This window comes from Phymastichus coffea, unplaced genomic scaffold (assembly GCF_024137745.1).
Source record: "Phymastichus coffea isolate CEN01 unplaced genomic scaffold, Cenicafe_Pcof_1.1 PCOF00086, whole genome shotgun sequence".
NCBI classification, from domain to species: domain Eukaryota; kingdom Metazoa; phylum Arthropoda; class Insecta; order Hymenoptera; family Eulophidae; genus Phymastichus; species Phymastichus coffea.
The window spans coordinates 512,555-528,128 of record NW_026706897.1 but is presented as its reverse complement, the minus strand read 5'-3'; the positions used below and the strand labels follow the sequence as shown (position 1 = coordinate 528,128).

Genomic DNA, 15,574 nt, shown 5'->3' with positions numbered 1-15,574 from the left:
CCCGTTGCGTGTAACGCGTTTTGATGGCGATGGTACACATAGCTCTCGATCGGGGTAAAAGTGCCGTATAATTTCGACCCAATTATCCAAAAACGAAAAAAAGGATGAGGAGGGGGAGGGGGGGGGGGCTAGAATTCAAGCTTTGAGAAAAATGATGAAGGTTTTTGACATGTTGCCGAAGGTGAAAGTGAAGCTCGGACGACAAGGAAATTGCGGATGATTGCTCTATAGAACTCTGATTTTTTTAACGATTTATTACATACGACGCACACGAGACCCTGGAGAGCAGGTTTTTTCGAGCGTGAGAAATATGGATGAGAGCAATTTTAGCATTTTTTTGATAATCGCTCTGAGTGATTGATTATTTTCACGAGTAAAATGGAACAATTTGTTAAGTTTAAATATCGTTCAGTCAATGAATTATTAAAAAAAAATTTTTTTTATGCAAAATATTTCAAATATTTGTGATGTTTCAAGATTTTGAAAAATATTTTTACCCGAGCTCAAAATATCATTTAAATGCACAAAAACAATTCCTTCTCGCTTGCAAGCAAGCAATCCTTCCTGTATTTTTTTATGCTTGTCGTTCGTTTTACACATCGTACGGAAAAAAAAACAAAGAGTGAAAGCACAATTCAAAACTACAAATGAAAACACAGGTGTCACAGCTGCACGCAGCTACTGTTGAAAAACGAGAGAAAAAAACACTCGCGCAGTCACACACACACAAATTGAACGAAATATAAATCATAGAACGATAGAAACAGCAAAAAGAAATCGCAGAACGCGACACCACGATTTCGCAATTTCGTTGTAGCGTGTCAATTCCAGGTGAAAATGTCAGAGAAATAGAGAGAGAGAGAGAGAGACTTTTGTCACGTAAAGAGAAGCGAGTCATTGTTCGAGCTCGCGCGCGCCAATTATCAAAACAGTCACGGCGACAGTCGTTCACTCCCCCTGTAATTACGAATAATTGGACGCGGATGCCACCGAAAAGAGGAAGCAACAGGCGCGCTCATGTGTTGACAGAGAATAAAAGGTTATCATTCTAGAGAATGGGATCTACGTTCTTTTTTTGTGATCTTTTTCGTATTTTTTTATTTTCTTGAAGCGTGGACACTCGACTTGTCCAGGCCTCGTTAACACAACACGTTTTCAACATTGCATATTTGTTAAACGAAGCTTGTTGCGAGTTCGTTGAGATGGGATGCTGGTACGTTAACTTTACTCGCAAACTATAAAAATAAGGCAAGTGTAAAGTAATCATAACTGTATGTATGACTGTCATATTAGTCTACATATTACGGTTATACATACTTCAGAATTAAAAAAAAATATTTTTATAATTTTTAATGTCATCAATTTTTTTCTATATAAGAGAACAAATATGTATTACACGGTTAAGAATTTATCACATTTAACACAGTCATCTTACTCACGAACATATTTTCGCAAAAGAAAATCCTCCCGAATGTGTAATTTGCCAAACCAGAATAACCGCAGAACATCTCTTACTACACTGTCTGAAGTACCAAACCAAACGCCGGAAACTCAAGCTTGCAGATAATCTAAAGAATTTTCTCAACAACCAATACAAAACTATCATTAATTTCAAAATTCCTTCAAAAAACAAAAATTAAAAACATTTGAATCATACAAACCACTCATACATACAACACAAAACCACTACTACCAAATGTGTATTATTATGATATATATATGTATTACTAACTCAAAATGCAAATAACAATGTACCTTCGGGTCGCTAATATTCTTCCAGGTGAATGCGACATTAAATAATTAAATTTAAAATAAAATTTCTTCTATAATTAAGAAAATATACGAATGTTCAAGATGATAATCGTACTTGCGCTTCTATGAAAATAAATTAGTAAAATTAAAAAGATTATTTAACGAATGCAACAGATGTAAGAGCTTGACAACAACAGCGCGAATATGTAATGTTGTAATAAAGTGTCGTCGATCAGCAATGTACGGGTGAGCATGTAAATCTATCTAATCGAGTGAGCACGCGAAAAATGGCAAAAGAGACAGGGAAAAAAGCAACGAGCATTATATTGACCCGCGCGCGTACGTAGCCTAGCCGCTTAGCCGAGTCAACAAACTCGCTCCATTCCTCTTTTATTAACAGCCGGCCAGAAAAAGAAATCCCATTGGGCGCGCGAGGGTGAGTGGAAAACCGTGGTGTGGCATGCGGTGTGTACCTGCAGCCCATCCATCTATGCATCGTCCAGTCAGCATTCGTTTTGTTATTTATTCGCACAGTGCGGCCAGGCGGCGGTGAAAAACAACGAATCGAGCGTACAAGTCGGACGTGTTTGCATTGGAGATTTTCGCTTCTTCGGCAGCTGTGCGTGGCTCTGTGTGTTTTTCGGAAAGAGTAAAAAGCCAAACGCTCGCGCGCGCGCGCGCGAGCTTTCATTACGCGCTCGGTCAACTGCGAAACAAAGTGCCTGGAATTTTCGACGGGTCCGGGTGAAAATGCATTCTATTGATTCAGCGTTTCGGTAAATACACGAGAATGAACTTTTTCATCGTTTCCTAGCCTCCTGTTTGCAGTTGTGTAAGCGTTGATCTATAAAACATAAAGATACATATGCCGCAATCTGCGTTTTAACCTGTGCTTTTTTGTCTATTAGTCTGTTTCAAGTTTGTAAAATGAAGTTACATTGACAGTATAACTTGCGCTAAAAAACATTTCTTGCTATCATCGTGCTGTTAAAAAATCTGGCAAAAAAATTGTACGGAAATTATTCAAAGCCAGTTGCTTTGTATGGTACTTAATAATTGAATGTATTAAGATAAAATAAAATTATTTAAATGCAGACTATAAAAATGAATTTGGAAATAATTTCATCGAAAAAATTTTCACCCGATAAGCGAAATAAAAATAAAAAATAATTTACATAATTCATTGAGATGAATTAAAATGGAGTAATTTTTGATTATTTAAAAATTGTACTAATCGAGCTCAGCGTCGGTAGTAAATTTAATTGAAAAAAATCCAATTGAATAAACTCAGCGAAGAAAAAGCGAGAGCAGAGAATTTACTTGAGATATATTAAAGCAATCGTCGAAGTAGCTTGCAGTAAAGCCACCACCTTAGCTGGAAAGCTCGGTCTCACTGGCGAAGAGCGTGAAATAGAGCGAAAGGCCAAAGGAGTAACTCACGTTTCATTGCCCCATTGTTTAAGATAATTGTCGCATAAATTTGCCAGAGGCCCAATCGCGCGGCGCGAAAAAGGCTAAACGTCGTTATTCAGGATATGATTGATTTCTCTTTGCAGCTCTCTTGTTCGCCCCCTTTATATTCGCAGGCAAATTACACCACAGCAGATGTGCCACAGGAGAGTGGAGCATTATATAGCAACAGTTGTGCGGAGAAAAGAGGTGAACTACTGCCGGCGGCGATTTCTCCAAAATCTCTGGTCTGATTAGAGGGGCGAAAGAAATGCCAAGACGCGTGCACACTTGCAGTTTGAGAATTTACGAGCGTCGGGATTAACTGTGGTCGAGAGCCGCGGTCTTTTTCGTGATTTTTTGGCTTTGATTAAGGCTGCTAAAAAACAAAGGGTTTTTACGTATTTCTAGAGAGGTTATTCGAAATTAGAAAACGGAACATGATAACCATTGCGATGTATGCTATTTAATGTCTATCAATGAGAACTTTTAGACACTAAGGGGATGAAAAGAATGCAACGATAAGCTTAGCTATAAAATTTCTACTTTATTGATTAAGTAATCATTTAGTTTGAAATTGTGCAATAAAATCTTTTATTAATAATAGTACAAAAAATCTGAAAATATTTTTCAAGAGAACTGGAGTCAATGTAAATCTTCAATTATTATCTGCTTCATAGATACAATAATGTGATAAGAACTTATAGTTTGGTAAAAAAATGTTAAACAAGTGTAATAGAAGAAAATAAAACTACAGAGACAAATTACTGACTCGATATAAAAAAAATTCTTTTTTTCCCATAACGTTGAGTTTAGTGATTAAAATAAATATCAATATAAAATTTATTACAAAAACATACCAAGATTGCTGTCAATAAAGTTCTTAAAATTACCTAAACAAATCTTTAGTAAAATAATGAAATTTTCCTAAAGAATAATAAGAACCATGAGAAATCTTAAAAAAACAAATGATACTTAAAATGCTCTTTTTTTATCATTATTTAAAAAATATATTTTATGCGTTAGTAAAACTGGCAGTAGTTTAACTGAATCTCATATACCATAGTTGCAATCTAGTTTCTCGTGATTTCTTATTGAGAAAACATCCATCACAGCCATTTCCTCCTTTGGTAAATCTCAATGATCCTCAACAAACTAACCTCATAGTTATCGTTCTCACTCTCAAACACATTCTTATGTAATTGTCTATTTTCTTCATCCTTTTTTTCAACTTGATAATGAATGAATTTAATAGCAAGTGCACACATGGCAAGTTCATTGATCGCTTGTTTCTTCAGTTCTGCGTCGAAACTCTTCCTAGTAAACATTGTAGTATCGCAACCAACTCGCTCAAGTGTTCGAATGAAGGTATCGTAGTATAAATTTAATAAATCATCGAAATGGTCATCTAAAACAGTTCTTTGAATACTAGTACATAAAAAATATGGTAAATCAGCGAGAACACTAATACGAAAATACAAGGCCCAGTCGACAAATTTCACATCATCGACTCGATTCTGATCGTTCTTGTGGAAAAGTATGTTGTTGGTCCAAAAATCTCCATGACTTATTGCATCCCATAGCCTTACCGGTCTAATTTCTTGCGAAAACAATTTGTCAATCATATACGTAATTGATGCCTCGATGAGATCGATGTAGACGGCCAAGCTTGAATACTTATGGAAAGCTTTGCGTACAGTATCGTAAGCTTCCACGACGGATTGGTCGACAAATTTGGTTTCCGAAATTCTCATGGCGATTTGAGCAAAAGACGGTCGTTTCTGCATCATGGCTATACCAAGCGCGTGGTATTTTGCAAGAGACGTGAAAGCTATTGTCGCATGCTCCAAATCGAGACCTAAAATGTATTTATTTTTGTACAACTTTAATAGAATTATTTTTAGCTATGTTTATTTTACAGATGCAGGTACAAATGATTAATTCTAAATTAATTCATCACAAGACCGTAAATAAATAATTACAGAATGTAAACTTATTAATAATGCTTACCAGTATGCCTATCACAGTTATAGTATCCTTTCATTTTCATATTTTCCATCAAAATGAGAGAATCCTTATCTATCTCACTATTATTCTTAAATGAATTCCTATGGCCCGTATACTTTGGGATGATATCTATCAATTCATTTTCCGGGATGCCAGCTTCTACTTCAATATCCTTATATATGGGTAACAATTCAGTATAAGCAAATACCTCTTTTTTAAAGCCCAGTATCCAACTGTCTAGATATTCATCGTTCGGAATTCTGGCTTTCGCCACAAGATGCAAGATTTCTTTTTCGGCATCATCTTTTCTGCAGATGGTCGCATCGAGTTTTACTACAAGGCTACTATAATTTTCTCCAGCTGGCAAAAGATATTTCGTCTGATGATCAATAACCTTGAGTTCATTATTACCGAGACCTTGTTGCAATAGAGTCTCCAAATCGTGAAAGTCAATGTCACTTGGCTTGCTCTCAAGATTTTCGTTGCCAGTCGACTGCTCCATTCGAAACGTCCACTTCGTCAGCTGCAGTTTCTTTTTTTGAATTAATGTTACTTACTGCTTCTGGAAAAAATAATGACTTGATTTCTTCAATGAGTACATTTATAAATAGAATACAAATAAAATATAAATTAAAAATGCTTTACTCGTGTTCAAAATAGATATGTCAGTGTAAAAAAAGAAGTGCACTGTCATAAAGTAAACACTAGAAAGAATCTTATTTGCTTGTGTAGGGTTTTTTAGGGAAATAAGTAGGGTAACGGTCAGTTCAATGTAAGGCTTACGTAAAATATATTTTTGTATATAATAATAAGAGAGAACATTTTAAGTATCAATGCCTTTTCAAAGATAATTAAATTGATTGCATGGACGTTATCTATCTACATTGAAAGTGCTACTAAAATCGAGCTAAAGAATGAGGAAAACAATATTTATTATGTATACTACATGGCTTCACATACCAAATTGCCATTGATATTTTTATTTATGATTATGTTGTTACTCACTTTTATTATTAAATCATTTTAACAATAACATATAACAATAACTACTCAAATGCAACATATCCAGCTGTGATTCAGTCAGTACTGGCGCGTTACAACGCTAAACTCACGGATGTCCACCAATTATCTGAGCGGAGGTCGTCTATCTTTACCATCGTTGACCGAATTCGGTAACGTGACGCAATAGCGTAAAAGCGCCACGTTTCAAATATCGATTTAACGTCGATCCTGAATCATTGAATAGAATGTAATAACACAAATAGTAATTATTTATTTTAATATATCATCGTACTAATATCTTTCCCAGTCGAATTTTCTGCTTTTGCTAATCTACACGTGATCTGTTATCGATGAATAAAATAGTGTTTTGATATCAATTAAATTGAATAATTGATACCTTGAATTGGCATGGATGAGAACTAATATTTCAGCATTATCATTAAATTCTTTATACGTACAAATGTTTGGATACATATTGTTTTGATATTTACGAAAATAATTTGTAGTTGTTAGTAGAATATTCAAATGAAAAAAATAAAACTTGAAAACATTTTCATAATTAAGTGTTTCCTTTAAATATTTAATATAAATGGCACGGAAATCAAAAGCGATGATGCAGCTTGATTGTACTGCCTATACTTGTATGTCCACAACAGCCAGCAAACAGAGCGAACGAAGCAAAAAGCAGAGATTGACCACGGAGTCGTAGCCTTGGTAAAAGCTACAATTAAGCGGAGACGCCGAGTGCGAAACAATCGGGTGCTTGGCGTACTCACCCCGAGCTCGGACAAACAATTAGAGCTAACAACCGCGTCGGCCGAAAACTGGCCAAAAAGAGCACGATATTACAGTGCTCGCGAGCTCGGGTCACGATCGTGATTTAGCATTCACGCTGACAGAGAATCTAATCGCCTTCGCGCATCCGGAAAAGTTATGGGCCCCGTTGGCAACGAGAATTGAAAGGTGCGCGTGCTCACGAAAAATGCATGATTGCACAGCGAGGCCGAAAGTGCGTGGAGGAACGCCGGAACGACTACGTGAAGTGTGCACGCGTATCTCTTGATTTAGTGACTATTTGGGTTAATTGGATACTGCGCGAGATCAACCTTTTGCTTTACTAAACGCGTGCTTCGAAGCGCAGTCCGCTAACGGAGCTTCCTTTTTGTTGATTCCCAGAGACGAACCGATTCTGATTTATTTCATCATTTGCTTTTTGATTTCACCGATTTCAAGTCTTTCGCTGATTTTTCAACGTCAATCAATTGATCTTTGGTTGCGAACAATTACGCAATTGAATGGATACCGAATAGCATCGAATTCATGTGGAATAATGGATATCATCGAAGCACATAATACGTTAGTCGGTTATACACATTCGAGTCTGTAAAATTCAATATCGTTACAAGCGGCCAATAAACCAAACATTAACGGTGGTATAATGGAAACTATTCTAATATAAACCCATTGATTTCACAATATAGTCATTACGTTTCAATAATTATTGACACAGCCAAGATATACGCGCAAGGGTTGGTTAGAATGGTACATTAATAGTTGCTATGTATGTAGACACACGCCAAATGAATTGGAAAATTCTTTTGCTGTACAAGCGAAATATTTGAATGCAATGTCACGCGGACTTTGAAAGCACAAAAATCGTAAAAGATGTGCCTTTCATTCGCAGGTTGTCGACTCAAAGTTTTCTTTCCGTCGAAGCGAAAAAAATAACAACGGCAACTTACGACTCCGCATACAGAGTTCCCAGCCTGTATAAGCTTGCGCGTGACAAAGTCAAAAGTTTAAAAATTGCACTATTGAAGTGCGCGCGCGCGCGCGCGCGCACGGCGCGAACGAGTGTACGTAGAAGAAAGGAAAACCACCCAACAAAGCTCCCGGCCGTGAGGCGCGCGCAAACTGTACTTTTATACGTTCGGCGCGCACAATTCGTCCATTGTCGAGTGTCAAGAGAAAAGAGAAAAATGTCGTGCGCAGATATATAAAGTGGGCGACGACGACGAGCAAAAGTGCGACTAGAGAAAGAGAGCAAGACAATACTCAACGGCGACGACGACGGGCAAATAAATGGTGGCCCAAGCCTCAATTCAAAGAGCAGCTTCACTGTTTTTTTTCTCCCTTTTTTGCCCACTTCTGAAGTGCGCTTTTGAGAATAAACATTTAGAGTGACTGTCGCTTTTCAGAAAGTCTTCTCTGCGAAACCCTCACCTTCTTCTTTTTTAGCTATCTGTGTCGACGCACGGAGTACAGGTTCTTTTTCACGGTCCCTAGGAACTAATGGTACTTGCACGTTTAAAAGATTGTTTGACAAACAGGCCAACGGCGACGGAATTTTACGACAAAACGTGTAGCGATAAATTCCATTTTGCTATAAAAATTTCAGTAAATTTCAGAACCTGCACAAATATTGTAATAACTATGCCTCTTCTAGAAGAACTCATTACTCACACGTGCACACAAGAGCAAATGAGTAATGCACACGTAATGCAATATGTAACAAGCGTAGGCGAGATGATAGAATACCGTAAAAAAAGTACAAATGAACCCATTAGCGTACATAATGTATCTCGCGACACCGAAAATTGCATTGTGCGTTCCCAACAAGGGCAAGCACGAAAGGTCAGGAGCACGCGATGCCCTTTGAAAAATAACTCATCCCGTCCTCGAGGTGTGAGCATTATCACTTGAAGAAAAGATCACATACACTCGCACGGAGGAATTAAAGGTGCATCAAACGAGGCCACAATGCTCATTTGTCAACCTTTCCTCTCCACGCCAAAAGTCCTCGAAACAACGAGATTCAAAAGGCTTTTGTCCTTTGGCGCGCGCGCTCAAATGAGCAAGACCAGTCATTCTCTTAAATTTGATTTAAAACTCACCGACGCTACGCTCGAGCGTTCTTTCTCTTTTCCACGCCTCTCGTGCTCGTTTATTTTTGGTAATTATTTCTTTCTCATCTAATTGTGTTTTACTTCGCGTCATCTCTTTTGTTTGGTGTTCAAATGACGAGGAGCCTCACGATTTTCGGATCTTATCGACCATAACGTTGCGCCTTACTAATTATCGTTTATTTTACGAATGAAAAATACATTGAAGATTCATATTTAGCCGGGATATTCTGTTCGCTTGGAAATTCCGTCTGTGGTTCATTATTACTACGCGAGTAATTTTTCTGGGAAATTGATCACTTTGTATCTGATATTGGGTAAAACTACAGGGCGAAGCCGGATAATTTGTATCGTGGAAAACTGAACTGTACAGCAGAATAAAAAAATGTAATTTCAACGAAAACCTGGAATAACAGCTTTCCAATGGGTTACCCCAATTCAATCTTCTTTCGACACAATCAAATTTTATGGATGCGACTATCAAATTACAACTGGAGATGCGGCCTATTTATTCAATTTTCGATTTCGACGATATTTCTGTATCCGCTTCCTTTACTCTTTCCATATCCGCCTTTCGAATCAAACAACGTGAACGTCTATTTTTCGCCAATGTAATTCAATAATTCTCGCGATGAAGTTTCCAAATGTTGATCGATAGTCTATTTTCGAAACGGAAATCCTCGTTAATTCATACGTAAAACACTGTTTACACAGACTGCACGCCAAAAGGAAAATGCAATAAAAAGGCAAAGCTAATTTGCCGTATCGAGCTTGGCTCCCGTTTCGCTGACAATGAGGCGCAAATAAAAGAAACTAATCCCTCGGCGCGCGATATTCATGACAATCCTATCGATGTCGATCAATGCTTTGCTCGGCTCGCATAATCAAGCGGCAGCAGCAGCACAAAAGGGGCTCTATACGAAAAGGAGGGAAGGAAATCAATCTCCTTTTCAGGCGTGCGCGCCTATCGTCGTTGCATCCGAACGTCGCGCGCTTGTGTCAACAGTGGCTCAGCCGAGATAAGGGATGAAAGCCGCGTCTTCTGTATTCACTGTGCGTACATGTAGCCTAGCTCGCGTGCTCGGGTTTTTATTGCTTCGCATTCACTGTGATGGAGAGAGAGAGAGAGAGAGAGAGAGAGAGAGAGAGAGAGAGAGAGAGAGAGAGAGAGAAACTGGTCAAAAAGAACTCTTTCAGCCAATTTTTGTTGTATGTATTTGCAAGATCCCGGAACGTATTATTTTCATTGATAAATACGATTGAATAATTTTTTATTTACTGTCTTATATAATAAAGTTAGAACTTAATTAAACATAACTCGATTGCCGTGGAGCTTTAAATAGATATAAATTGATTTAAATTCAACTACTATTAAAAAAGCTTTTTAATTTTTGAATCCAGGAATATCCACAAATATGAACTATTTGATAAAACCTTATTACGTTGGAAAAATTTCAACTGAAAAGAATAATAAATAATAAAGATAACAATAAGAATAATAAAGATTAATATTACTTTCATAAATAATAAAAACGATTGTCGTAGCTCAATTATAATTGGATCGAACTTCTATTTCTAGCAACAATTCATAAAAAATTTGAGCTGCTGTTAACGTTAAAAATTACTTATTTAATTTAAGACATCAACGACGTAACTTGCCACTAAAAACCACCAACAACAAGACCAATAAATCAATTAACAAAATTCGCCTAGCCCCCTCCTCGTGTCTACCCCCCGAGACTTTCAATTGCGTGCGGATCGCTCGCGTCAACGACGTTATCCCCGACATTCGGGGTCAACACAACACAACACAATCTACAGAGATCTGGTGCTCTCTCTCTCTCTCTCTCTCTCTCTTTCTCTTTCGCTCGCGCGCGTCGAGATCCGGGATTATCACACAACGGACAGCAGCAGTAGCGTTATAGGGCGAGGAGATGGGGAAAACAGGCGGACGGCTCGGCGGTGCTACATAAGTGGCGCGCACCTATATAGAAATTAATTGTGAGCGGCCACCGAGAGTAAGTTTCGAGTGCGTTCGCAACCCTCTTGCCCCGCGAACCGGATTAGGGCTTTTCGTTGCGATTTGCACAACAATGAGCGGATCAGTCGCGGCATGTGCGCACCACAACCCTCGTTTGATTTTCCTGCCGCTAGTATATGTCTTTTTTTTTTCTTATTTTTTTGTCTTCCCTCACTCTCTACCTCTCGCATCTACCTTTCGAAATTAACGACCATGATGGAATTAGTTATTCTTTCTTCGTTATCTCCAATTTTATGCTCCGAAGGCTTGACGCCTGTCAACGGTAATAAAGTAGGTTGCGTGCGCGCGAATGTCCTAATACTCCTTTTTGCTTGTTACAAGGGTGGCTTTTTTTAATTTTGAAAGAGATTAATTTGAATGAAGCTATTGTTCTTGCGTTACGTGTAATATAAGAATTTGAAATTATCCTTGTGAAAGTAAATACGGATTACGTTACAAGCTGTGGCATGCAATTTGGTTTTAGTTTGCAAATGAATACATTAAAAAATTTGTTAGATATTTCGTATTTGCAGACACTTATTTAATTAAAAAATCATTCGACAATATTTTATTGTTAACAAGCAAAGATCCATTAAAAAATAAAATGTAAATTGACTGAACATATGCGCGGACAGTCCATGTAGTTGAAACATTGATCTCCGAATGAAGCTGCATTTCATCCGGCCTTATATCCAGACAATAACAATTACACTTGCATCTGATCCAACAATGATATATCACCGCCATAAATTTCGCAGAAGCGCTGGCTGCGTGTGCCTATGCAAAGTGTAACTCAAGACAAATCGCTCGGCCAAACCCCCGTCCACATGGTTCATGCGAAGGGTTCCCCTAACAACAATAAAAAAACGAAAAAAAAATGTCGGTATCAAAACAAAATCTCACTCTGTCTGCCTTTATACTGTGTCTCTTTCAAAACGGCACTCGAACACGCGGCATTGTCGCACTTGTGCCTGTGATCGGAAAGAGGGGGTAGTGAGCCTGCTGTTTAATCCCAACGATTCTGTCTCTCTCTTTCTCTGGTTCTAATTTGATACGTCGATCTCATTCCCTCTCTTTTCCAACGGGATATGCATACATTTTTTTTCGGCTCTTTATCTCGGCAGCAACATCGTGTGCGCTCTATAATCTCTATATTCACTCTGATACACACATAAGTTCGCGCGGTTTTTGGCGAGTTTTCGATGTGTGTGTTCTTTCAGATACTATAAAAGCGTCGAGGGGATGGCCACACGAGAACACTACAGAATTAATGCTGTGTTGCGAACGCGTGTTCTTTTCAATTCGAAGACTCGAAATTTTACTACCAGTGTGATTTGAAATCTGGTTCAAGCTTGATAAAATGTGAATGTCAGGTATTGCCTGCGATACTTCTTTTGTCCGAAAAATTGGATCAATTCAAAAAAAATTATTTTTAATAAAACTATCAAATATACATTTTACGCTTTTGTTTGTTGAAATAAATTAATTTAAGTCTTTAGAATTGTCAATACCTTTTATTAAAACAATAATAAATATTGTTGAACTCTTTTTCACTTGTTCGGAGCTCCAAGAATAATTTCAGCCTAAATTATAAATAGAACCAATGAATATTAAAGTTTAAAATCTGAAAACCGCGGAGGATGAAATCCACGCGCACGTGTACAATGTAAATCGCAATTACCGCTTTCACATTCGATGCAAATCAGCCTTGCTAATTATAATTCACACGTGAAAAATGTCGCAAGCGATTTACCAAAGTCCCACAGCGTAACAGGACAATAGTCTTTTCTATCCCGATACTTTTCGCTTGCCGAGAGAACAGAGCACTTAGCTTTCCTCCCGCGTGCCTAAAATCTCACTACGGCGGCGGCGGCATTCACGGCATCCCACGTGCGCGACGTCCCCCGCCGCCATGGGCTTATCTGCTCCATAATGGACCACATGCTAAATAATAAGACAAGCCCTCTCGGCGGCGTATAGCGCGCGCGGGAATCCAATGCTGGCATTCCGCGAGAAAAGACGAGCGGCAGGCTTATACCGAGAGTTCCGCTTTCTTTGACTGCGCTGCTGTTGTTGCTGCACGTGCAAAACCACGCTAACTCGTTATACCGTACATGTGGTCGACGACGCGACGATCCGAGCAGAAAACATTGTACGGGATCCGGACGCCTGTGGCATGGCTTTTCGTTGCATTCTCGTGCCGCCTGCGCGATCTGAATTTTCTCATCAAAGCCCGTGGCTCCGTTCTTTCCTTTGTTTGGGGATCGCCGGGGAAACGCCGTTTGTTTCATTAGATCTTCAAACGGACCAGTCATTTTTACACTCTGATATTCAAAAGTTTTTCAATTCTGGGAAGCTTTACATTTTTTATTTGGAAACAAACTTGTTATAACTACAGTTGCGGCTGGAAATTTACTTTTCTTGTCGATGATTTCAAACTTTCTGTAGGATTGAAATGATATATGATTTATTTTAATTCATATATTATTGACAAAAATACTGCAAATCTGTCCTATAATAATGTGAATTTACTCGGCAAGACATCACTTTCTTCATTATAAAAACTGGAACAGTGCGGCGTTTCTCCTCAATTTGCATGAAGCTCTAATTAATTTGAACATAATCTTCTTAAATACTTTTATGACATATTTCCAGCCTATAAAATTATAAAGCGGCTCACTGCCAAGGAGAATCAAATAACTTAAAAGTGGCGCACTTGTAAGCGTCGATAATAAACGCCACAAGCGACATTCTTGGTTAAAAAATTAGCGTGGAAAAACATTCGAATTATGCAAATATACGCGTGCGCATCTTTTCATAAAGCCTTTCGCAAAGTGGAGCACGTAATTTAATTACTCAGCCATAAAAAGAAAAAAAAGCAGCAGCAAGCAGCGCCGACATATAATCCCGTTGATGAGAGCGCACACAACTCGCATTCCTCGTCACCGCGACTCGTCGTCGCTATATACGCACACATCAAATTAATTAAAAACGATTCCGCGGAGCGACACTCGGTCTTCCACCCCCCCCCCCCTTCCCGCCCCGACAACTAAAAATTAATAAGCCCAGCGTACATGTGTCCGAGGAGGATGAAGACATCAAAGCTTTCGCGTGCACAAAGTGCCTAATTTCGCATGGTCTAACGCGATTCGCCCCCGCCGCGAAATGAAATTGCTCCTCGGTGTACGTGCGCGCGCGTAACACGGCACCAGCGCGGAAATGACAGGAGCGCGCGCGCATCTACGTTATCGTCCGCCAAACGCTCTCTGGTCTTCTGCTGCAGAATTATGCCATTATTGTGCAAATGAGCGTGGCGACGTTGCCGATCTATCGGAGGGAGGAGGGGATCAGAAGTTCGTCCACGCGGGCAGTCATCTTCCCGCCGGGACGACAGCGCAGGCCGCGGCTGTGGTTTTCCGATTGAGGCACGCGCACACGAGCGCGCACCCAATAACACAGCCTCGTGAGGTATAACGCGGCGCGGGATGCCTTTAACAACGTGCCAATCTGCGCAACCTCCACATATCGGCCTAATCTGTTTATGGAAGATGAGCTTGCGCGGCCTCCTACAGCGTGCTGCCCGAATACAACAATAGCTTTTCAACCGAATATGCTATGCGCGCGTGCGTCGTAACAGTACTCATTTTAACGGGCGTTGCGAGTACAAAAGAAACGCGAATTCGAGCGGAAACAATGCGAGCTCGGTCGTTCGTTGCGGCGAAATCGAGCTGTCGAATTTGCCGCCCTCGACTCGATGAAAAATTATTCAAATTCGAGGGGAACGAACGCGAGTTTGGTAAGTTTCACACGGTAATGCTTGCCGCTTTAGGAATCGCCCCTTCTCGCAAAGCGAAAAGAAAGACAGCGCCTCGCACGTCACGAGAAAACAGCAAAACATTTGAAAATCAAATAACAAATAACACGAAGATTGGACAATAGTCAACTCAAACAAAATTCAGCGGAGTCCTTGCTCAATTCGTTGGAAAGCTTGCAAATCAAACAGCGCAGCTCGTCGTCGCCGGTGAAAGACTGGGAAAAGGCAGCTGAGGTATAGGAGCAAAAGCATACTCGGCAAACGAGCGTCGGTGCTCGCGCGCGCTTCCCCCGTGCATCTTCTCGCGCGCGCGAGCGAGAGCGTTTACCATTCGAATCGCTAGTCGTAAAAATGCAGATGCAGCGCAGTCGTCCACTTGGCTTCGTTTTCCAGCCTTTCTCGTTTTTTTTCTCCTCCCCCCCCCCCCCCCGCCCTTTTTTTTATCTCCAGCACTCGCGAGTTGCACTCGGCTAGAGTAAGTTTACATTATTTATCAGGCGCACAAGCGCGAATATGTAGACGCGGGCGGACTCTTGTGCATATAGGTCAAGCTCGCGTTCTCGCTCCGTTCGGAGGAAAGGGCGACGCCATTGTGTGCGCGCGGGGGTGAGTTTAAATGTTTATCCC

The 15,574-nt window shown here is 39.6% G+C and overlaps 1 protein-coding gene across 2 annotated transcripts; it reads right to left on the bottom strand.

Annotated features, from left to right (window-relative positions):
- Nucleotides 1-4,014: 4,014 nt before the first annotated feature.
- Nucleotides 4,015-6,275, bottom strand: LOC131669047 (uncharacterized). 2 transcript variants are annotated; one of them, XM_058943618.1, is made up of 3 exons: nt 6,214-6,275; nt 5,212-5,786; nt 4,015-5,059 (listed from the first exon to the last, which is right to left on the bottom strand). In XM_058943618.1, exons 2-3 carry the CDS (start codon nt 5,708-5,710, stop codon nt 4,311-4,313), a joined length of 1,248 nt encoding a protein of 415 aa, XP_058799601.1. In that variant the 5' UTR covers nt 5,711-5,786; nt 6,214-6,275; the 3' UTR covers nt 4,015-4,310. The 2 variants fall into 2 exon arrangements, with proteins under 2 accessions (XP_058799601.1, XP_058799602.1); XM_058943619.1 differs by lacking the exon at nt 6,214-6,275 and having other exon boundaries at nt 5,212-5,854.
- Between the last annotated feature and the right edge of the window lie 9,299 nt (nt 6,276-15,574).

Coding starts and splice junctions, on each gene's coding strand:
- LOC131669047 (XM_058943618.1), bottom strand. CDS start 5,710: ATGGAGCAGTCGACTGGCAACGAAAATCTTGAGAGCAAGCCAAGTGAC. Junction 5,060..5,211: donor TAACTGTGATAGGCATACTG/GTAAGCATTATT, acceptor AATACATTTTAG/GTCTCGATTTGGAGCATGCG.